The 24,062-nt window shown below is 36.0% G+C and overlaps 1 protein-coding gene across 2 annotated transcripts in view; it reads right to left on the reverse strand.

Annotated features, from left to right (window-relative positions):
• Nucleotides 1–24,062, reverse strand: part of LOC118838683 (N-acetylated-alpha-linked acidic dipeptidase 2) — a 94,552-nt gene that overhangs the window by 45,914 nt on the left and 24,576 nt on the right. The window contains exons 7-11 of one of the 2 annotated variants that reach the window (XM_036746037.1): nucleotides 21,259–21,352; nucleotides 13,553–13,651; nucleotides 5,721–5,806; nucleotides 5,356–5,475; nucleotides 4,967–5,049 (exon numbers count right to left, since the gene is read on the reverse strand). In XM_036746037.1, the coding sequence (XP_036601932.1) occupies nucleotides 4,967–5,049; nucleotides 5,356–5,475; nucleotides 5,721–5,806; nucleotides 13,553–13,651; nucleotides 21,259–21,352 (482 nt within the window). The remainder of the gene's footprint in view (nucleotides 1–4,966; nucleotides 5,050–5,355; nucleotides 5,476–5,720; nucleotides 5,807–13,552; nucleotides 13,652–21,258; nucleotides 21,353–24,062) is intronic. The other variant, XM_036746038.1, reaches the window with a different exon arrangement.

Raw genomic sequence — 24,062 nt, forward strand, 5'->3', positions numbered from 1 at the left:
TTATTCTTAGTCATTACCATATAAGAAAATGTAGACAAAATAATTGTTACTTCAGAAGAATAGTCAGTTAATACCCTTAAAAATTAAATAACAATTTCCAAAGTTCCCTATCCCCCCAAGGATTCTGATTGAATAAAATCTACCTAGTACAGTTGTAGCTATGGTTTTTTTTTTAGTAAATAGACATATTTAGGTACACTTTTAACAAAGAAAGTCAGGCTTATGTAATGGACAGGGAGCTGACTTCCAAGTAAGGAAGACCTGCCAGGGTTGAATCTCTTCCTCTACTACACACTATCAGTATGGCCTAGGCAAATCAAGACTTCTACGTGTTCTAGGTAACTCTTTAAGATTCTAAGTTGCAGAAAAGGTTCTGAAATCTGCATGGGGAGGAAGTTTCCTCACTTGCTAGTTGCCTACATAACTGAGAAGTCACAGGACCAGTTTCTATTCCTATCTTTCAGCAAACAGGGTCTTATCAATTGTTCTTACTTATCCTCCTGAATAGTTCCTGATACAATCACATAAGCCCATCTCCACTACAGCAAAAAATATTTATTATTCTTCAAAATTGGTAAGGGGGAGCTAGTAGAGGGAAAACATGGCGAAGTATGGGGATAAAAAAGGTGTTTCTCACAATGCCAAGGTGATAATTATCAATGTGATACCCATAATGTTAATTGAGAAGGAAAATGCTAGATCGTGTTTTTATGTATTAATCATAGTATTTAGAACATAGTAGAAATGATACAGAAACTAAAAAAAAAGACTCTAAGAATGAATATTTTCATTATTCTATATTTCATTCTTTCTAGTCTCTCCTATGTGCACCAACCCAATTAAAAACTGTATAATGATTTATATATGAATATTTTTATTTTTTATGTTCTCTCTGATTCCTCTTATGTGTATCAACCCCATTATTAATTGTAAAATGATAAATATACACATACCTATCTTCCAACTAGACTGTCAGCTCCTCAGAGGCAGGGATTGTGTTATTTTTCATCTTCTCCATAGTGCCTAGTATAGTGCACTGAAGGTGTTTTCTGTTTCTCGAATTGAATTTAAGTGAACTGAATTGTTAAGGGTCATTTACATCCAGGAAAAAAGATCAACTGAGGGCCACCTTTAGTGACTATAACTCTTAGAGGCATTTCATTTCTTATACTGAGGCTAATCAAAATCTGCCTCCCAATAACTTCTATTCCTCGATTTGACCATTGAAACTACACAAATGAACTAGAATCACTCTTCCACATAATGGTCTGAAATATTTGAGAACAGCAATCATATTATCCTGTGTCTCTTCTCCAGATTAATTATTTGCAATTTCTCCACCCCTTCAAGTGTGGCTCATTTAGCATGGCTTCAATATCCTAGTAGTCTTCTTTTGGATACGTCCATTTATCATATGTTTGGATTTGTCCCTCTTAAATATGATGCTCAGAAGTGAACACAAGACTCCATATATGTTCTGATCACAGAATTGCACAATAAGACAATTACCCTCCCTTAAACTCAATACTTTTATTATTATTGTCCCCTATGATTTGGTGAGGGTTTTTTTTAAGGCATTTTGGACTGGAAGTCAACTAAACTCTTAAGTCTAAGTTGTTCTCACAAGAACTGTGGCCTTGTCACTCATTCACCATCCTATGCTTATGCCATTGATTTCTTAAATCTAAATGTAGGTCTTTCTTATTCAATAAATACATTCATCACTTTTAAACTTCATTTTGTTACCTTTAGCATGTCATTTCAGCCTACTAAAATATTGATAAATCTTGATTCTATAATTTCAATTATAGATAGTATAGCAATTAAATGACTCAGTGGATAGGGCTCTAGGCCTGGAGTCAGGAAGACCTGAGTTCAAATCTGGCCTTGGACATTTGCTAGTTGTGTGACTCTGGTCAAGTCACTTAACTTTGTTTGCTTCAATCTACTGAAGAAGGAAATGCAAACCACTCCGATATCCTAGCCAAGAAAACTCTATGGACAGGGTCATGAAGAGTCAGATATAACTGAACAACTAAACAACAGCTCTCCCTGCTGACTTTGTGCCATCAACATATTTGGCAAGCATAGCAATTTTTATATCTTCATCTAAATAATTTTTAAAATAATAAATTAAAAATGACAAAAAAATCTTAAAACAGCACCAAGAACAGACATCTGAAGCTTGGAACCAATGATCTAAGTTGAATTCAACCCATTAGCTCACTATTGATATAACTGCAATACTACGCAGCCCATATGACTTCATTTTGTCCATAACAATATGAAAGATCTTATTAATTCCCTTACTAAAATCCAGCACACAGTATAAGCATTGCTCCCATGATCTCTATGTAGCATTTCTATTATCAGGAAAAAAATTAAGTTAGTCAAGTATAACCTATTCTTAGCGAATTCATAATGGGTTCTAAGGATTATTATTTTCCTAAGTGCATACAAAGCATCCATGTAATAATCCCTTCAATAATCTCTTCCCCCTTTCCAAGAATTTATGCTAAGATCACTGGTTTGAAGTTTTTGTAATACTTAGTTTTTAGCATGTTGTAATTCTAAATAACATTTGTCCATTCCTGTTCTTCTGTAATTTTTTCAACTGAAAATTTTTTTAAAATTATATCAACATTTTAGCAATCACATTTACATTTTTATTTTTAGGACCTCAGCTAAAATTAATTTGCTTCCCCCTCCCCCCAAAATGGTTTCAATTACAGCTACTAAGTGCTCCTTTACTATATCCTTTCCTATCCTAGGTTCCAGTCCCCATTCTATTTTGCTGTACACTTTTCAGTCTGAAAAGTAATCTCATTCATAAGAAAAGAGAAAAATAAAATAGGCTTGGCAAAGTTCTCTGTTATTTCTGAACATACTATTTACCACTGCTGGACTCTTCTATTTCTTGCTCTCACTTCTTACTTCAAACACTATTTTATAAAGTTCCCTTTGTTGCCCTTAACATTTCTGAAATCCACAACTCATTCCAGGTTTAGCTATATTCAATGAATAGGGTAGGAATAGGGAAATTTCCAAGAGATGAAACTCCCTCTACCAGTCCAAGTTGGCTACATAGCTGTAATTTATAATCTTAGAGAGTTGATTAGAGTACTACCAAAAGGTTAAGTATGGTGCCCAGTGTCATATAGTCAGTATGGAGCAGAAGAAGAACTTGAATCCAAGCCTTTCTAGCTTTAAGGCCAGTTTTCTATAGACTGTGCCTTGCTGGCACTGACTACAATGGCTACAGCTAATACTAAACTTAAATTCAAGATTATAGTACAGTAAAGGTGAGAAAGAAAGAGCAAGAAAGATAGGAAAAATGAAAATGGAATAAAATGATACAGTTAAAGAAAATTTAATTTAAAAAGAGACAGGGAAAGATAAAGAATAATACACATGGAAGAAATGATAAAGAAATCTTTGCTGAGGAAAAAAGAGACAAAGATGGAGAGATACACAGAATAATATCTCCACCTCATGGTCTCTTAAAGAATTGTTGCTAAAACCTTTTAAGGACATGTGGAATTTGGCAACTTATTTGACAGCATCATTTAGTATTTTCCCCAAAATCCAAATGAAATCTACTGTTTAGCTAATGACTACATCATCTGATTTTCTCAACTGCCAAGAATAAAAGTAGCTATAAAAATGATTTGTTATAACTATTCAAAAAATAGCTACTCTGTTTTTGAAATCAAGAAATGGGTATGAATTATACCATAAAAGAGAAAAATATTTTTCCCCTAAGGGACTGAATTAAATGCAATAAAGCTGATAATTGTGGGTTTTTTTTTTTGCCTTTTCTTGTTTACATATTTTTTTTTAAAGTTCAGTACTCCAAAGGTCAAGAAGAAGCCAAGATCTCCATCAGCAATTATGATTAACATTCCATTAAATAAAGTGAGATTTAGAGCTGAATCTTTAATCCAGCCTCCTCATTTTACTGAAGAGGAAAGGTTGTGACTTATTCAAGGTAATGGAGGAATTAAGTAGTATGGTCTAAACACAAATATGTTTCTATATCTATTGGCAGAGCCTGACAAATTTGTTTCTGGTATTATTGTTATCATAACTTTAAATGGGGATATAATGGTGCCAATTGAAGTTTTGCTTTTAAAAAAAGAAAGAAAAAAAGCTTTATGGCAACACAGGTACATCCTGATTTAAAAAAAATTCATTTTATGGATATCTAGAATTTGAAAATATATACCAAATAGGGGACAATCAACAGTACCATAAAAGTTTCCTTCACTTTGCAAAAGGATCCCTTTAAGAATCAAGATAATTTAGTGATTTTTGGTATTCACAAATTACTAACTGTAGTAGAATCTAAGGACAAAGGAACTTACAGCTAAAGCATTTATCTGACACCACCAATGAAAGAACAAAGACAAGTGAGAACAAAGCATTTCTCTTCATATTATAGTATAAGTCAAAGGGAAAATTCGATTCAGTTTTAGAGTTTAGACATACATGTATAAATCTATTTTTAAAACTAGAAAGCAGGTAGAGTTGGAATGCTACCACGAACCTTTAGTCTAATATTACAGTCAAAAAATAATCAAAGAAACCATGACATATTTTTCTTAGAACTCTAATTGTAACTCAGGATATAGAATGAATACCAATAAACTAACTTATCCAAAGTAGCCCTGCTAGTCTTGATAGATTTTTCTTACTTCTGAAGTTAATGATTTATCTCATTTTTCATAAGTTCAGATAGAATCTAAATTATTTGAACAATAAATTCCTTTTTTACATAATACTTTAGTCAGAGGCTGTCTTAGTTTGTCAGATAAACAGATATGAGTACAGAAAATAATTTCTTCAGCAACTCTCAAAATTAAAAACCTTATTAGGCAATAGTTGCTATTTCTAAGTTTCTTTAGGTATACATACATTTGTTCATTGCTGCCAAAGAAATGACAAGAGTGGTCTCTTCCTTATTTACCTCAGCCCATTCTGTGGAACCCAAGAGTCCAAATTCTTCTGCGTCCCAGCTAGCAAAAATAATAGTTCTTTTTGGTCTCCAGCCTGAAATTACAGAGTTAATTTACAATTAAACTTAGCATCACAGAATCAAAGGCTTTGAGCTGGAAAGATCCTTAGAGGTCACTGAGTCCAACCTCCTCATTTTACTGTTGAGGAAACTGAGACCCAGACAAGTTAAGTGACTTGTCCAACTTCTCATAGGGAGTGAGAGGCAGAACTGGGATTTGAACCCAAGTCCTCCACCTACAAATGCAGCACTTTTCCAGTGCATCATGTCTAAAAATAAAAGAAAATGAAATATGTCATTCTTATAATTACTACCCCCCCGCCACAACTTCATTTGTTTACCTCCACTCATCATTTTTCCAAAACTCCGGACAACTTCTTGCAGAACAGCTGCCCCAGTGGTTGGGTCAATAGCACCAAATACCCAAGAGTCCCGATGACCTCCAAGAATAACATACCTGTCTGAAAACACATATATTTAAATGAGTGATAATTCTGAATACAAAAGCAAACACTAAAAGCCATCTAATTATTTAAGTTACTAATCATCTTAGAAAAATAAAATGCAGAAAGGAAGCATTATCTCAGTTGTGCACATTTTACTATTTAGCAGTTTTTTGTACTACTAATAATATATTACAAGGTACCCTGCCTGGTTCTTTAAACCTCTGAAAAAATTGAATCTGAAGGAAATGTTAGTAACACACCTGGTTCCACAGATCCTCTGATGGTTCCAATTACATTGTAAATCCTTGTTATTTCATTGGTATTGTGAACATGCATTCTCACTTTCCTGTCAATCAAACAAGAATGAAGAGAAAATTTATCTTAAGGTTTTATGACTAATAGTTTTAGGACCACATGTAGAAAACTGAATGCCTAATATTCCATGTAACTTTTTTCCCATTCTTGTTCATGGATCCCCTGACATCTATCCATAAACCTCAGGTTAAGAACTCTTGATCTAAGAACCCTTGAACAGAAGATCCAAAAGAGGCACACACGAAGACGGTTTGGAGACCTGGGCTGGTAAAACAAGCTTTGAGCACCACCTGGTGGCATAAGCAGAAAGTGTACTCAGAGTAGTTTTCCTGGTCCTGTCCCTGGGGCCACAAAAGTACACTTAAGAGGACCTCTTTTATTGAAATCACCAAGAGAAGCAGACCCAAGGGTGTAGATACATCAGCCTCTCCCTGCTTCCCCCCACCCCCACTCCCTTTCTCCCTTTCCCTATCTCTTCCTTCTTGGGAGTTCCCTAAACTCACTGTAATTTCTTTTCAGTGTTTTTTTTTTCTATTTCAACTTTTTAAAGATAAAATTTGGCAGCCATTGTATTACTGATGTGTTTTTGATCACCTATATGAAGCAGAAAAAAGACAATGGGTAGGGAGAAGAATAAGTGAGTGAAACAGATATCATAAATGTGATTATACATATATACATATATATACATATATCTATACATACACACACACATACACACACACACACACACACACACACACACACACACATATATATATATATATATATATATATATAATGTTCACCAGAGCAATTTTACTAGCTGGAGGTTGAGATCTATAGTTAAAGAATTACTGATTCAATTTTACATTTCCCCAGAGCACAAAAACTTAAACCCAGATCTTGCTAGATAATTAACTAAGCTGCTTTGATGGGGGGAAGCTGTGACAATCTGGAATTGGCATGAAAGGTGAGCCTTGGATGCTTTCTTTTCCAACTATTTATATTTCCCATGGACTTAAAGAGAAAAAAAAAACACAACCCACACTCACAAAGGGAGTGAGCAGAGAGGAAGTCACATCCAAAGAAAGGCATCGAGAGAAGTTATACAGAAAGATTGATGCAGCCAGAGTTAGGATGGTAAATGCTTCATTGCCCCCTGGAAGTGACTCTCAGAGGGAGAAAAGTAAGTATGACACCATATTAAGATTAATCTGCATTCTTAACAGCCTTTTCATAACATCAATGAGTAAATCAGGCCTTAGCAGTATGTATTCAAGGTGTACATGTTCACAGCAAAAATTTAAAACACCATCTCACCTATACAAAGATCAAATCAGTAAGAGTGACAGCCCTGCTCACATGCCCAGAACAACACACCACCACCCGCACTGATGCTACACCAGAAAGGAAGGGCAACAGTCCTTTAACTTTGATAACATGGTACTTTCACTGACTACTCTATTTGGCCAGTTTTCTTGCCACTTCATGTTGACTTTATTTCAACTGGTCTACTAATTGTCCTTTAAGCTCTACTTTCCTATATCACTTCGTAGATGTCATTGCATATTTCTCTGAACTTTTCATACCTGACTTTCCTTATTCCATGTAATATTCATGTAAATATTCATGTAAAAATTGTTTAGTTGCTCCTAAATCATCATGAACACATTTTGTTTCCAGCTTTTTGATATCATAAAAGATGCTATTACGTTTTTGTATAAATAGGTTTCTTCTTGCTGTGAATAACTGCCTTAAGATAGAGTCCTTCATAGTAGAGTTTCTGAATCAAAGAGTATGAACAATTTTAACTTGCATGCTTCTAAATTATTTTCTAGAATAGTTAAACTAATGAATAGCTCCAGCAGTGAATTAGCATGTCTGGTCCTGCACAGATCTTCAAAAAAAATAATCTTCTCATCTTTTGGAATTTTAGCCAGCTTAACTGGTATAAGGCAATGCCTCAAGTCCTAAGCAACATAAATTTTAGATAATAGTACCATTTCTTTTTTCCTTTTTTCAAATTAATAAAATTATATGATTTAACAGAAAAAACCAAATTTAAATTATTAATATTTAAATATGAAAATTATGAACTTATATAAATTGTACTAATTCACCCACAAATGGAGGGTTAGAAAGCAATATTCAATGAGTTGTTTTATATAAGAAACAAACTTAAAATATAAAGATTAATACAGAATTAAAGGCAGGGTCTGAAATAAAAGCTTTTATGCCTTAATTGAATTTTTAAAAATATAAATAGCAATCATTTCAGACAAAATTGATAAAGTCAAGTAAGACAAGCCAAGAAGAGGTTATGTCAAAGACATACAATACGATTAAGACTAGCGATTAGCCTTGTGGTTTCGCTGATACAGAAAATTCCAAAGTGAAGAAATCCCTTGTACCAATGCAGCTGAGTCAATGTCTTCTCTGCATTAGTCTTAGAGAGCTGCCAGAGCATTGAGAGATTCAATGACTTGAACATGGTCATACAACCAGGGTGAGGCAGAGGCAGAGCTTGAACACAAATCTTCCCACCTTTGAGGCCAACTCTATTCATTGTGAACCATACTGTCTTTGAAACCCTTAACTCTAACACATATAGTCTTTCTGTCTGACTGTCTCTGTCTCTTTCTCCTTCCTCTCTCCCCATCTTTTCCTCTCTCCCCTTCCATCCCCTCCCCCCACCCAAGTCTTCAAAGTAAATGGAAATTAAATTACAAGATTTAGATAGTAAGAAAACAATTGTTGAGTATGTGCCTCTCAATGGTATATATACACACACACACATATATGTATATGTATATGTATATATGTATGTATATATGTATATATATATGTATGTGTGTAAAATGTGTGTGTATATAAATAATACACATATATGTGTATGTATACACACACATATATATAAACACAAACACATGTATACGCACATATAATCTGATCATATATACATATATATGTATCTGGTCATATAAACATATATATGTAATTTGTATTGTATATTTCTTATATAAACATGAATATGAAAATGTTTCTTATCATAAATATATGTATAAAATGCATAAATTACATTTATAAAGCAATTTATAAGAACAGGACCACATCATAAATCTTTCCAAACAGGATGATAGCTGTGGGATGGAGAAAAAAAATCTTGAGTTGTTATAGTTGTAGTAATAGTAATAGCTCCTTGTAAAACTATAATTATTTCCATTTTACAGATGAGAAAACTTGGGCTCACAGAGACAATATCAGTTGCCTTAGATCACATAACCTATTAAATGGCAAGACCAGGACCCAAATAAATCCAAGTCTTCTGATTCAAAGGACAGAACTCTATACACTACACTATCCTGCCTCAGTAGAAAATAAGTACTCTGTTTAACAAGTTAGCCATTAATTTCAACCAGATCTCTTCATCATGAAGAGTGATGGACACTAGATACAGATGAGAGACATGAAAAGGAGCTAGTTTACTAGAAATCATTCTTTAATGTTGCATGTAACTGAACAGGCAGGAATTGAATACTTGTGAAATAACTGAAGACCAAGACAGCACTCTCGATTTTTATAGACATTTAAATAAATACAACTATGTCCACCCACCTCACTATTTTAGTCCCTGGGATAATTAATGAAAATAATTGCTTAGGATTTTACCCGAGTGTTTGAGTGTTACATAACCATTGCAATAATTCTCTTCAATCAATAAGAATTATGAAAGCTCTAGCTTTAATGTTACAAGACAGCCACAAAGTGAAAACACTCAAGGCAGTCACCAGGGTTCCAGGACAATGTTTTAAGTATTCATTCACAAACTGCTATTAAAGATATTAGAACAAAGCAATCTACTTAGGTCAGCCAAAGGGAAAAAAAAAAACCAAACCAAAAACTCACAGTTTTTATGAACACAGGGACGGCACGGGGAGAATGTTTAAACCTCTTTTCCACTGGAGAACAAAATAAGTCTTTATTCACTCCAGGCAAAACCCCAGCAGTTTCTCATTTCTAGTGATTTCCTGACAGCTAAAAAGCTGCCAAAAAAGGAATCTTCTTTAGTGTTGCTTATAGATATTTTTCTAAAAAGGACACTGGGTGTACTGAATGCAGATTGAATCCATCTGTAGTATTTAACCAGCAGCTTTCTTCATAAGAAAATTCATTTATCGAGGCATCAAATACATGGGGGTTAAAGAAGGGAAGAATAAGCATTTATGTAGTGCTTGTTACAGCTAGGCATAGTGCTAAATGCTTTGTAAATATTATCCGTTGAGTTAGTGTTTAGGGATGTATATATAGGACAGGCCCTGAAGATGGACAAGGAATTGCACCCAGAATTTAACAAGAGGTAAACAGCAAACTGGATTATTTTGGAAATATGTAGCACTCTTACAAATTGTAACCTTAAGTCATGTAGTGTGCTAAGACTCATTTGTCCACGACAAATATTCTCTTGGCAACCTTTTTAAAACAAAGTGAAACAAAAAACTGACTTGTGATTTCATCATAGCAAGAGCTTTCAAGTGAGGTTATTTCCTACGCTAATACAAGGTAAAACTCTTTGCTATTTATAGTCTTAAAAAGTTACCTGGCCACTGATTTAAGTGATTTTCCCAGAGTCATAGAGCCAGTATATGTCAGAAGTGGGCTTTGAACCCTGGTCTTCCTAACTTGAACTACTTCACTAGGAGTGTCAAATGCATAGCCTACAATACCCCTTAACGCTGCTCAAACCAGATTAAAATGTAACTGGACAATATTTGACAAAATAAGTAAGAAAACAACAGAATATAATTTCAATATGTGGTTTTCTAAGTCAATATGCAGCCCTCAAAGATCCTTATGTGACCCCATTTGTTTCTGAGTTTGACACCACTACACTACACCATATCGTCTCTCACTGCAATGCTTTTTGGTTATAAATCTTGGAACAGCAAAATTTCCAAGGAAACAAAGTTGTGGGTGAACCAAAGGGCAATATAGAAAAACATAGTGTACATATAAGTCAGCTGCAGTACATTTCCAATGAAAATCAATGTAACCCTGCTTCTGCCCAAGTCTGGGGCAGTTTTGTGAAGGGATAGCCCTGTACTTCGTTGTGTATGTGCACACATATACATATATATGTGTGTATATAGGTGCACATACATATATGCATTATACACAGTATGTACATGCATACAAATAGAAATGTATATGTATATTTATGTGTGTATGTATATATATATGTGTGTGTGTGTGTGTGTGTGTGTGTGTGTGTATGTATATTTATATATCTAGCATTTGGTGGGAAAGGGATTAAGCTGGTGAGTATAAGCTGAAGACTACCTTTCCCCTTAAGAGTTACTAGGGAAGTTCTTTCACTTCTGAACCCCAAATCATATACCTAGGCTCAAGACATTTGAGGGGTTGCAGATAAATATAATCTAGCCTAATATCCACCTCTCCCTCTGATTGGATGGATCCTCCATTCAAGAAAAGTGTCTGGGTCAGCCATGTCTCATGCCCCTATACTCTGGACTTCTTCCATTGCTCAGCTTTTCATGCTGATGCTTACTCCAACTCTGGAATTCAAGCATTGATGCACCCCAGACTTCCCCTACCATGCCCCTCCACCAGGTATTTTCATCTACAACTCCTACTCCTCTTCAGCTTCCTTTTATGCACAGTCTTCACCCATCAGAAGGTAAGCTCCTTGAGGACTGTTTGTTCTTTCTACTTGAATTGGTATTCCCAATGCTTAGCATAGTGCCAGGCAGGTAGTAAATGATCAACAAATGCTTGTGATTGACTGATAGTACTCTTGGAGTTAGGAGAGATCACCCTGCTCCTGCCTTCTTTGATCCTGCCTACCCCTCCTACAGCTACGATACTAGGGTGGTATCTGAACAGTGCTTCTACTCCTCACAAAGGAAGAAAGGAAATCTCCTTGGAAATGGTGTGGGCCAGATTGGATCTTAGATCACATCTATCTGTGCCACCCAGGAGCTGCATCCATACATTTAGATGACCAAGCTCACGTAAATAAATCTTAGACCTACATGTAAGAAATGGTGTAAGAAATTCTAGGATTGGAAAAGGAGAAGGGGGGCCAATTATGTGGCAACAAATCAATTAATCAGCCAGCTTTGCTTAAGGGCCTACTATTTGCCAGGCACTGTAGATATAAAGACAAAAATTAAATAATCCCTGCCCTCAAGGAGCTTATATTCTCTCACCAGGAGTCAGGGGCAACAGAAAGGTAGCCCAAGTGCCTCAGAAGTACTCAAAATATGTAAAGGACCCAATGATACTATAAAGCACTTCAAGATGTTGAGACATCCTCTCTAAACGATGTGAAAAAGAATGTGGACAAGTATGAGGGCTAGGACTAGAAGGAAAAAAAAATGAGTTGTGATCTGCATCAATGAAAGGAGTACCTATGTTGCCATGAAAGTATTGGAAAAGAACAGCTCCACCAAAGTATCAAAATAAGTAGGTAGGTTCATGGTACCTTCTCATATCTCAAAAGAAAGCCTTGTGTACCTAAAAGAAATTAAGCAGTAGGCATCTAAGAACATTTTCCATTTTTGCTTGGTTTTCATATGAAGTTATTGTTGGGAGACTCTTAAAATGTTCATTCATGTCGCCTATCTTTCCACCTCATCTGTGCTCCAGCATCAGATCTCTAACTGCCTACCAAAATGTAGGATGTGCTACTATCACTTCAGATTCAACTTGTTCAGAACCTGAACTCATCCTGTTTAACTCTCAAGCCAGCTCTCTCTCAACTTTACTTTCTTAGTCAATGGCTCCAACATACTCCTAGCTACTCAGATTCAAAACTTCAGTGTTATCTCTTGCTTTTTTTTCTTCATTGTCTAAATCTAGTCCCACAAATATTACCATCTTTTCAATTTTTCATTTTTTTCCCCACCAACATCCACTGTTGGAAATCTAGTCAGACTTCACCAATTTGTACTCCTATAATATATCCTACTCTGATTCACAGAATTTCAGAGCTAGAAGAGCCTTTTAAAAACCTACTCCAACCTTATCATTTGGCAGACATGGAAATCCATAGCCTACTGACATCAGACTCAACTTTCTGAAATGCTATTTTGACCGTGCTTCATTAAATCAAATGAGCAAAATCAATAACTCTACAATCACCACACCATTATCACAGAAATGGGCTCTAGACTGGAGCTACCCTATTCAAGTACCCTGAGTTTGAGGTCACCTTCCACTATCATTGGGAAAAATTACCCAGGAGTTGGCAGGTACTCTGCTTTGAATCACAATACTCCAGCCCTCAATTACCATTAAGCCAAAACTATTGGCACCTGTGGGAACCAACTTACTCCATCCTGCTTTAACACATCACACAAGAAAAGCAACAACACCTCAGACCTCTCTAGTTGTTGAGCACCCAGACACCAGGCCTCTCCCCACTAAGACTCTGCCCAGGATGATGCCTAAGAACACCAGGCCTCTTGCTACCATAACTTCATTCAGTCCTTACACCCTGGCACCAGGCGCAATCCAGTCTATTAATTCCATTGGAGTCAACAGCCTAGAAAAGTTGAAGAACTGGCATAATAAGGAATACAAAGAAAGTGAAGTGAGTGCTTTTGGAAACAAAGACAGGTAAGTCAGATAAAGGATCATGCTTCACATTAATATAGTACTTAATGAAATAATTTTAACATATATGAGATAATTTAATAATAACAGGAACCTTGTGGAGTAGGCAGTAAACATATTATCCCTATTTTAAGGGTGAGGAAACTACATTGAAACCTACCTGGTAGAATAGTTCCCTATAAAACCAGGCCCAATATTATAAAGCACATTAAGATTTCCCTTCCAGCTGTCATCTGGTGGTGCAATTCCTCCCATATTGCTATTAAGACAGAAACAAAAAAAAAAACACATTAAAAGTTGAGAAATTACAATTCCTCAGATGGAGTCATACACAGCGATGATAGTGATAAAAAAATAACAATTCCTGACACTGAAATACTGACTTAAGGCTTTCAAAATAATTTACATAAGTTCTATCATTTGACCCTCAAAACAGCACTGTGAGACACTAAAGATATTATGATCACAATTTTATAGATTAGGAAACCAGGAGAGTATTTCTCCATTTCCTCCCCGCTGTACCACCTCTCCCTCCCTCCCCAGCCCCCATTCTTTTCCTGGGTAATGAACACAGAGACTCATTAAATCCAAAATACTTTGAATGCAGATCAGAGACCATTAAGTATATAGCAGATGCTGAACAGCTACTTATTGAGTAAGTAAAGGAGCTAAAGAAAAGGAGTATTAATTGTAACCCATGAGAGAAACTTCTAGGTCATGTTTAACTCATCCTTCTGGTTGACCCTCTGCATCCTTTTATTCTTCTAAATTATACCTCAACTATTTCTTAAATCCTATTTTTTTTCTTTTCTCTCTAGCCACCACAGTTTTAAGCCCTCAACATCTCTTACTTGGCTTATCTGTAATAGCTCCCTCAACTCAACACCTATCTATTCATTCAGTGCCTACTATGAATGAGGACACTCTTGCAAGACACTAGAAAAATAAAGACAAAAATGTAATAATGCCTTCCTTCAAGGAGTTTGCACTGTATATAGTGTACTGTAATATAACACGGATGCAACAAACATAGAAGGTAAAGATGAAGTAATCTGAGGAATCAGAAGTAGAACCTGAAGGAATTAGGAGGGCTTTTATGGTAGAGAGGGTACATGAGTTTCAATGCATAGGGTCAAGAGATAGAATGTCAAAGTGAGGAGAGAACCAGTAATGGAAAATAGTGTGAAGGGAAGTAATATGAAATAAGGTTAGAAAGTCATGTTAGAGCGAATTTGTGGAGGGCTGTATTTGCCAGGCTGAAGACTTTTTGTCCTAGAGGTAATAGGTATCCGCTGAAGAATTTTGAGCAGGGTAGTAATCTGTCCCTAAGGAATACTATTTGAACATCCATGCAGAGGATGACTTAGAGAAAGGACATATGGTGAAGTATAGACATGAATTAAGAGGTTACTGATACAATCAAGCAAGAAGGCCTAAACTTTAGTAGATTGGTGGCCATGTGACTGGAAAAGAGATAAAAGCAAGAGACATTGTCAATGAAGCCACTGGAGAGGACAAGATGACCAAAGAAGAGAAGCGGGCCCAGCATAGAGCCTTGGTCTCACTCCACTCCACTATACCTTTCATAACACTGTCTAAATATTTTTCCCAATGAATAAACTAACCTTCCCCCCCCATAAGTCACTCTTCTCCTCAAATCCTTTAGTGTATCCCCATTTTATGTAATTTAAATATAAACTCTCTTCATTGGCTTTTAAGGAAACATTATCTTTCTCTCATACTTACTCCCCTTTAAAAGAAACTGTTTCACCCATTTTCCCCTCTTCTTGTCCCACCCTATTCTCCCAAACATAATCATCAACAACATTCTAAAGCAGAAAAGGAACTCAAAGGTCATTCAAACCAACTGATAATTTTATAGATGAGGAAACCAAAAAACTTAAGAGACTCACTCAAGGTCACATAGGTAGTAAGTTTCAGAGGCAAGATTTGAACCCAAGTCCTCTGACTCTTTCCCATGGTATCATTTAATCTTGTTCACACTGTACCCCCCATAACTGAAATGTACACAGCCCCTCACTGTCCAATTTCTGTGTATGAAACCCTTCCCCTGTTTCAGGCACAGTACATGCCATCACCTTCATGAAGCTTCCTTGAATACTCTTCCCTCACCAAAGTTCTGATAGCACATGATTTTCCCCATTGCAACTATCTCTAGATCCTTTTACTTGTAGCTCCCACATAAGAACAGCATCCTCACCTGGGAAAAAATCCAAACTTGCTGGTTTTATTAATTACCCATCTGTTTTGCTCAGGCCTCTTTGGATCAAGTTCATTGGTCCATTTGATAATCCTAAGTTCATTCTCATATAATAAAGAAGTTTCCTGCATAAAAGGGTTTTAGTGCTTCTCTATGTTATTAACTAACTAGATATTTCTCCCTCCTTTCCTGTGTCCAAAGTGGGAAGGTGATAGACAGAAATAACTTATAACTAGTTTACCTCATCACTTGAAGATAGAGAGCATAATGTCCCTACAAAAGACCACAAAACAAGTCTTTCCATCCCCTGTGTCTTTCCACCATTCAGTTTCCTGAGTGCATTAGATGTGTTTGGCTTCATCTTTGTATCTCTAGGGTCTGCAAAGCACCTTGATTATTGTACGAATATAATAAAAAACTTGAAGGGAGGTAGAAAATTTAATCCTGACATAAAAAGAAATTCCTTAAAGAACTTGGTTTTGAGCCTCTGCAAAATGCAATAATACAGAATCACATAATTAAAACTGGAAAGATTCTCAGATAGAATTTAGTTAAATCTCATTTTTACAGATAAGGAAATTGAGGTCCAGGAAGTTCAAATAACCCGCCCAAGGTCATCCAACAAGTTTTTGCCTGAGCTGGACTTGAGCCCAGTTTTCTTCATTTTCAATTAAGAGCTCTTTCCATTATAACAGACTGTTTGACATGAAGGGGGGAAAAGACATAAAATATAAAGGAATTTAAATTATGGGTTCACCTTGTACCTGATGCTTAAAGAATGTTAGATTCCTTTGATTTTCAAAGGTCATTGGCTATACTCATCCCAACTAAAGTTCATGAGCTTTCATCATGCTCAGGTTCAATAGCTAATGTCCTTCAGCAATCAGTACTAGCTGAGGGAATATTTCCTCATCCTTAAAATGAGAAGATTGGACCTGATAACCTTGAAGGTCTCATTCAATTTGAAACTTATGATCATACGATAGGACGTTATGGTCAGATAGAGAAATAGGAAAGTTTTGTTTTGTTTTTCTTTAGTGAGGAGGTGGACCAAATTGTGAATGATGATGAGAATCAAAGGTATGGCTATCTGAGCTAGAGTGAACGTACAAGTCATGGGAGTTGAGAAGCTTAAAGAGTTGAAAACAAGGACACTTATGGGACATTAATATCTATACTGAAATCCTCAATTATAAGAGCAGTGAATGGGGTCAAGAGGAAGATTGTGAACTAGGTACTGAAACCTTGATAAAGAAGGAAGAATGATCTCAGGGCTGGTAGAGAACAGCCCCCTAAAACTTGAATAGATTGATTTATCACAGTTGAGAACCTCAAAGGAGGAGAGACTACTAAATGGTAGAAGTGGTAATGAGGTGGAAATGGCAATTTTCTTCACTGAATATTATTTTAGAAAGGAATCTCTCTTCGTCTCTGCTTCTTAGAATTCTTGTCTTTAACATTCAGCATAGGTGCTACATTCTGTAGAACCTTCCCTGATATGTCTCTTATTCTCCCTCCTACTTGATTTGCCATGTATATTTTGGATCAATGAGTGAAACAGGATTTGTTAAATGCCTAGTAGAATTCTATTAGAGGAAGGCAACATAGTGGCCAGGGAGGGATGTTTTGGTCTAGGAAGTCATAGAGCTGCTAAGTAGAGGCCTATGGCAATTGTTTGGTATATTTTTCCCAAGAATGGAAGTGTTTATTTGATTACTTTTCCCAGAATTAGCAGTAGAAAGGGGTAGTGGGAGAGCAACAGGAAAATATGAAGATGTCAGAGAGCAGTGTTGGTGTGGGTTGGGACAGATATGGAAAACCCTCACTAATCAAGAACTCAAAACCCAAGGCAGGAGCTGGAGGGCTGGGTTGGTGTTGAAGACTAGAACCAAGAGGCAGGGCATAAAAATACCTGGACAATAGCCAGAAATACTTGTTGTATAGTTTTCCAGCTTCCTTGTAGAATGTAAGCTCTTTAAAGGCTGTTCATTTTTGGTCCTGTATTCACTGCCCCTAAGACAGTGCCTTAGAAATTAGACATGCTTAATAAATATTTACAAATTGAATTGTGACATATATTTAATTACGGTCTTGGATTATTTCAGTGCTTTTTGTGTTTACATATTAAAAACAGGGACCACTGGATAGACACACACACATATGTAATATAAATGCACATACATATATGTGTTTAAAATGCTTTACAAACTTAAAAGTGCTATAAAATGGTAGTTATTATTATTGAGACATTTCTTTGTAATCCCCATAGCACAGTGGCTTACCAGTAGCAGATACCAGTAAATATTTATTTGTTATTTTTAAAATCAAATAAAACTATTATTCTATATAAGATATTCTTCACTGAAAGCTAAATACTCCCAAGAAATTATTCCTTATTATGCTATAATAAGAAGACCTAATATTTATATAGTGCTTTAGGACTTGCAAAGCTAGTTATGGAATATTACAGTCTAAGAACTGAAGCTGAGGATGACCCAAATGGTGATGGAGAGATGTATGGTAGACATGCAACACACCACAAACAAAAAATAACAAAGGAGAAATACTATAAATGATGTAATAATAATAATGATGATGATGATAACGTCTCGTATTTATATCACACTTTAAAGTTTGCTTAAAACATATTATTATCTCTTTTGATCCTCACAACAACATTGTAAATTAGGTGCTATTCGCATCTTACAGATGAAGAATCTGAGACTTAGGGCCAGTTTGTAAGCATTAAGGATATGATTTGAATCTGGGCTTCTTGGCTCTAAATCCACTATGCCATGATTCATAAAGGAAAGGTATTTTTTTAATGTTCATTTGGTCATATGACCAGAGGGAGCGAAAACCCTTAGACTAACATTCTGATGTATCTGTGTCCTCATAGGATCCAAAGAACTGCAGGAAGTTGGGTGGTAAACTTAGAAGAGGACATGGAGAGAGGTTTAACAAGATGCAGGCCTAGATGGGTTGCAATCTCAGTTGTTGGTGGGAACACCATTATCAAATTTAGAGTATCTACCTCAAATGTTCACATGGACTATTTGTGCCCAACCTATGGTAGAACATTCTGGGCTCGTACTGGTCTGATCAGCTACAGTCAGACATACGGAAACTTGACTCTAGCATAGCGATGTCATTTTGGTCCTCTTCGAGAGCGAAAGACAACCACTACTATACCATAGTGGAAGAAGATAGAATTTCAGAGTAAGATGCTTAGAGAAAGAATTTTGAATAGTGCCTTATAATTCAATGGAGGCACCCTTCTCCCATGAACTCTTTTAGTTCAATTATCATCTCTATTAAGATGGCTCCCAAGTCTATATATCTGGCAATTTAGAACTTCAGCATGGTACCTCCAATTGCCAATGGAGATCTCTACCTGGATGACCCATTGGCACCTTCTATGTAGGATGACAGATCTAAAGCTGGTAAGGAATTCAGAGGCCATTCAGTCCAAACCTTTCATTTTACATAGGAGGAAACCGAGACCTAGGAAAGTTAAATGACTTGACTTCAAACTCAATATGACCACCATGAAAATGATCATTTCACCCCTAAACTCTCCCCCTCCTCAAAACTCCCTATTTCTATTAAAATCATCTTTGACTCTTCTATCTCTCTCTTTCCAATTAGTTCCTAGATTCCATCAATCCTACATCTATGACATCTTTTCCATGACATTCCTCCCACCTTCCTCCACTGATAGTTCAAAAACTGCCAAAATAACCTTCCTAAGACACAAATCTAACTCCTGTCACTGTTCTTGTACTTCCATGTACTCTGGGATAAAACAAAGTTTATTAGCTTAGACTTTAAAGCTGTCTGCATTTGGCTTCAACCCATCTTTACAGCCTTATTTTACATTACTGATCCCTTTCATATATACTGTCTTTCAGTAAAACCAGACTAGAAAATATTCCTCGGACTTAACATGCCACTATACATCTCTGTACATTCACACATGCCATACTCTATAATTGGAATGTATTCCCTCTTCATCTTCACCTTTTAGAACTATCTGCCACTAAGGCTCAAGTCCAGATGCTGCCACATAAACCTCCCAGAGTCCCCCAAATGAATATGTTGTCTCACTTCTTAAATACACTGAGAGCACATTGTCAGAATCCCTTCAATATTCCCCAACCATGTATAATACTTATACGTAAATATGCTGTATCCTGTGGCAATAAAATATAAGTTCCCTTAACTTAGGGACTGCCATTTTTATCTGTGGATCTCTAGCACATATTACATTTTATGTTATTAAAGAAAATTTGTTGAATGAATGATTAAAATGGCATTTTAAGAAGATTAAGCTGGTGGCAATATGTAAGAATGAGAGGCTGGTGGTAGGAAGACCAATTAGGAAGCTACTGAAACAAGCAGTAGGCCATGAAGTAAGGGCCCAAGCTTGAATGGTGGGATGAATGGGAATGACAAGAAAAAAAATGGATGTGAGCGATGCTGTAAAGAAGACTCAAAATTAATGAGCTAACAGATTGGATGTGGAGGAGAGGGAGGAATCAAACAAAGCTGACTTGTTACAGTATCACTATTAACAGAAGTAAGGCAAGAGGGGAAATCAATGTTGAGAGACTCTGGGATTCTTTTTACATACATCAACTTTGGGATAATATCAAGAAATGAAAGGAATGCAGCCACAAATGCAGAAAAGGATATCAGGAGGAGAGTTAGAACCAGAGATATAGATTTCAGGTGACAGGTGGAACCATGAAAATTGAATTCCAATAGAATATATATATATATATATATATATATATACACATAAAGGTAGGAACAAAGAGATGAGAACTGATTATTGTAGTGTAGGTCAAATATATAAATGACAGCATAATTGCTTTTAAAATGTTTTTTGATATTTTAATGTTTAATGATTAGTATTATTCATGTGCCCTTTTGGAAAATACAACAAACTTTCATTTTATTAAGCAACTAAGTTGGATCTATTCTTCTACTCCAGAAAGAGAAGGGAGGGAGGAAGGGAAGGAAGGGAAAGACAGGAAAGAACGAACAGAAGGAACGGAAGGAAGGGAAGGAAGGAAAGGAAGAGTAGACTTGTGATTTCACCAGTATAAGGAACTCACAGGTAAGGAAATTCCCCTGAGGAATGCAAGTCAGTTTGTCTACAGTTTGTAATCTTAAAGAATTGCCTAGAGCAGAGGAGTGTCAAACATACCCAAATCAGATTAAAATGTAATTGGGAAATGTTTAACAAAATAAATAAAAAAGCAACACAACATAGATAATGTTAACTTCTGGTTTTCTAAGTCAATCAGAAACCTACAGATATCTATTTTTATTTGAGTTTAGCACCACTGGTCTAGAGCACTGAGAGCAAATAAGTGTCAGAGGCTGCACTTTGAAACCAGTTTTTCCCGACTCCAAGGCCAGCTCTGTATGTGCTACACTATATGGCCTACGCTTTTAATCCTATAAAGGAGAAAACTACTGTCCAAATGTCTCCCCTTTTTTATTTCCTATTTTTAAAGGAAGGTATTGAATCATAATGTTTTTACTTTTAATAGAAAATATATACATTTGTTTTTAGATTAAGAAATAGTCTTTTGGAGCAAGATATCTTAATCTTGCATCCAAGCAGAAGACTTTACCGTAATAATATCTCTGCATCATGATATCCAATGGGATGCACTGGTATTTGGGGGATTCCCACTCCTTCATTTTCTGCATACCTGAAGGTGTATTCTGAAAAATCAAGTGCATTTTCTAAGTAATATGGCATTTTCTATTTCACAAAGTTAAAATTTTGATCATTTTTCACAAATTAAAGGTAATACAGATTGCAGAGATAATTGATTTTTGTTCTCCACCATCCCCACCCCCAGGCCTTTGAATAAGAGGAAAAATCAATGTGCAACGTTCATTTTCATTTTTCACAGACATTATTCTCATGTTATCGTATTCTGAGAGGCAGGATGGTGTAATGGATAGAGACATGACCTTGGAAAAGGAAAGACCTAGGTTCTAGGCCTGCCTCTAACACAAACTGGTTCTGTGACTGGGCAAGGCACTTAGCTGCTTAGGATTCTAGGTACATCTATCCACCCTGCATTGGAAGAGGGAGCTTCTTCACCCAGGAGTTCCCTAGACCAATGAAATCACAAGTCCAAAACCCATCCCACCTATTATATTGCTACAGACTATCATCACTACATCTGCTACACCATTCATAGTTTCTGCAATAAAAAAGCTGTAACTTTTTTCACATTTATCATGTAAGATTTCTTGAAAATCTGCTCAAATTCAACTTATTTATTTAATCTTAATAATTTTCTTCTGATATTTAGATCATTTAACTCTCTAGGGAAGTTCTGAATTTCTGCTTGGAACATCTGCCATAAAACAAATGATGGGAAAATAGAACTTGGACAATATAAGCCAGAAAGAATGAGGAAAAAAGGCAAAATGTAACACAAAAAGAACCATTTGTGAAGATCTTGTTGAAATAAAAAGTTTTCCCTCTAGATAATGAAAAATCATTGTAAACTATATATATATATAAATAAAATTTAATATATTTAGTTTTCAGCATTGATTTTCACAGGAGTTTGAATTACAAATTTTCTCCCCATTTCTACCCTCCCTCCCACTCCAAGATCGTGTATATTCTGGTTGCCCTGTTCCCCAGTCAGCCCTCCCTTCTGTCACCCCACTCCCCTCCCATCCCTTTTCCTTTCCTTTCTTGTAGGGCAAGATAAATTTCTACGCCCCATTGCCTGTGTATCTTATTTTCTAGTTGCATGCAAAAATTTTTTTGTTTTTGTTTTTGAACATCTATTTTTTAAAACTTTGAGTTCCAAATTCTCTCCCTTCTTCCCTTCCCACCCACCCTCCCTAAGAAGGCAAGCAATTCAACATAGGCTGCATGCATATCATTATGTATGACCCTTCCACAATACTCATGTTGTGAAAAACTAACTATATTTTACTTCTTCCTAATCTATCTCCCTTTATTGAATTTTCTCCCTTGACCCTGTCCCTTTTTGAAAGTGTTTGTTTTTGATTACCTCCACCCCCATCTGCCCTCCCTTCTATCATCCCCCTTTTTTTTTATCTTCTTCCTCCTTCTTTCCTGTGGGGTAAGATACCCAATTGAGTATGTATGGTATTTTCTCTTCAGGTCAAATTTGATGAGGGCAAGATTCACTCACTCCCACTCACCTGCCTGCCTTCTCTTCTCTTCCTACAGAACTGCTTTTTCTTGCCACTTTTATGCAAGATAATTTACCCCATTCTGTCTCTCCCCATCTCCCTCTCTCAATATATTCCTCTCTCATCCCTTATTCATCTTCAACTCACCTGTGCCCACTCTCTCTCTCTCTCTCTCTCTCTCTATATATATATATATATATATATGTATATATATATACACACACATACATATATACATACATACACACTCACAAATACATATATATACATAAACATATCTATACACATACACACACACACACACACACACACACACACATATATACATGCATATTCCCTTCAGCTACCCTAATACTGAGGTCTCATAAATCATACACATCATCTTTCCATGTAGGAATGTAAACAAAACAGTTCAACTTTACTAAGTCCCTTGCAATTTCTTTTTCTTGTTCTTTTTCTTGATTACCTTTTCACGCTTCTCTTGATTCTTGTGTTTGAAAGTCAAATTTTCTATTCAGCTCTGGTCTTTTCACTGAGAAAGCTTGAAAGTCCTCTATTTTATTGGAAATCCATATTTTGCCTTGGAGCATGATACTCAGTTTTGCTGGGTAGGTGATTCTTGGTTTTAATCCTAGCTCCATTGACCTCCAGAATATCATATTCCAAACCCTTCGATCTCTTAATGTAGAAGCTGCTAGATCTGGGGTTATTCTGATTGTGTTTTCCACAATACTCAAATTGTTTCTTTCTGGCTGCTTGCAATGTTTTCTCCTTGACCTGGAAACCCTGGAATCTGGCGACAATATTCCTAGGAGATTTCTTTTTGGGATCTATTTGAGGAGGTGGTCTGTGGATTCTATCAATTTCTATTTTGCCCTGTGGCTCTAGAATATCAGGACAGTTCTCCTTGTTAATTTCTTGAAAGATGATATCTAGGCTCTTTTTTTGATCATGGCTTTCAGGTAGTCCAAGAATTTTTAAATTCTCTCTCCTGGATCTACTTTCCAGGTCAGTGGTTTTTCCAATGAGATATTTCACATTGTCTTCCATTTTTTCATTCCTTTGGTTCTGTTTTATAATATCTTGATTTCTCATCAAGTCACTAGCTTCCACTTGCTCCAATGTAATTTTTAAGGTAGAATTTTCTTCATTGGTCTTTTGGACCTCCTTTTCCATTTGGCTAATTCTGACTTTCAAGGCATTCTTCTCCTCATTGGCTTTTTGGAGCTCTTTTGCCATTTGA

This window comes from Trichosurus vulpecula, chromosome 2, assembly GCF_011100635.1.
Source record: "Trichosurus vulpecula isolate mTriVul1 chromosome 2, mTriVul1.pri, whole genome shotgun sequence".
Classification (NCBI taxonomy): domain Eukaryota; kingdom Metazoa; phylum Chordata; class Mammalia; order Diprotodontia; family Phalangeridae; genus Trichosurus; species Trichosurus vulpecula.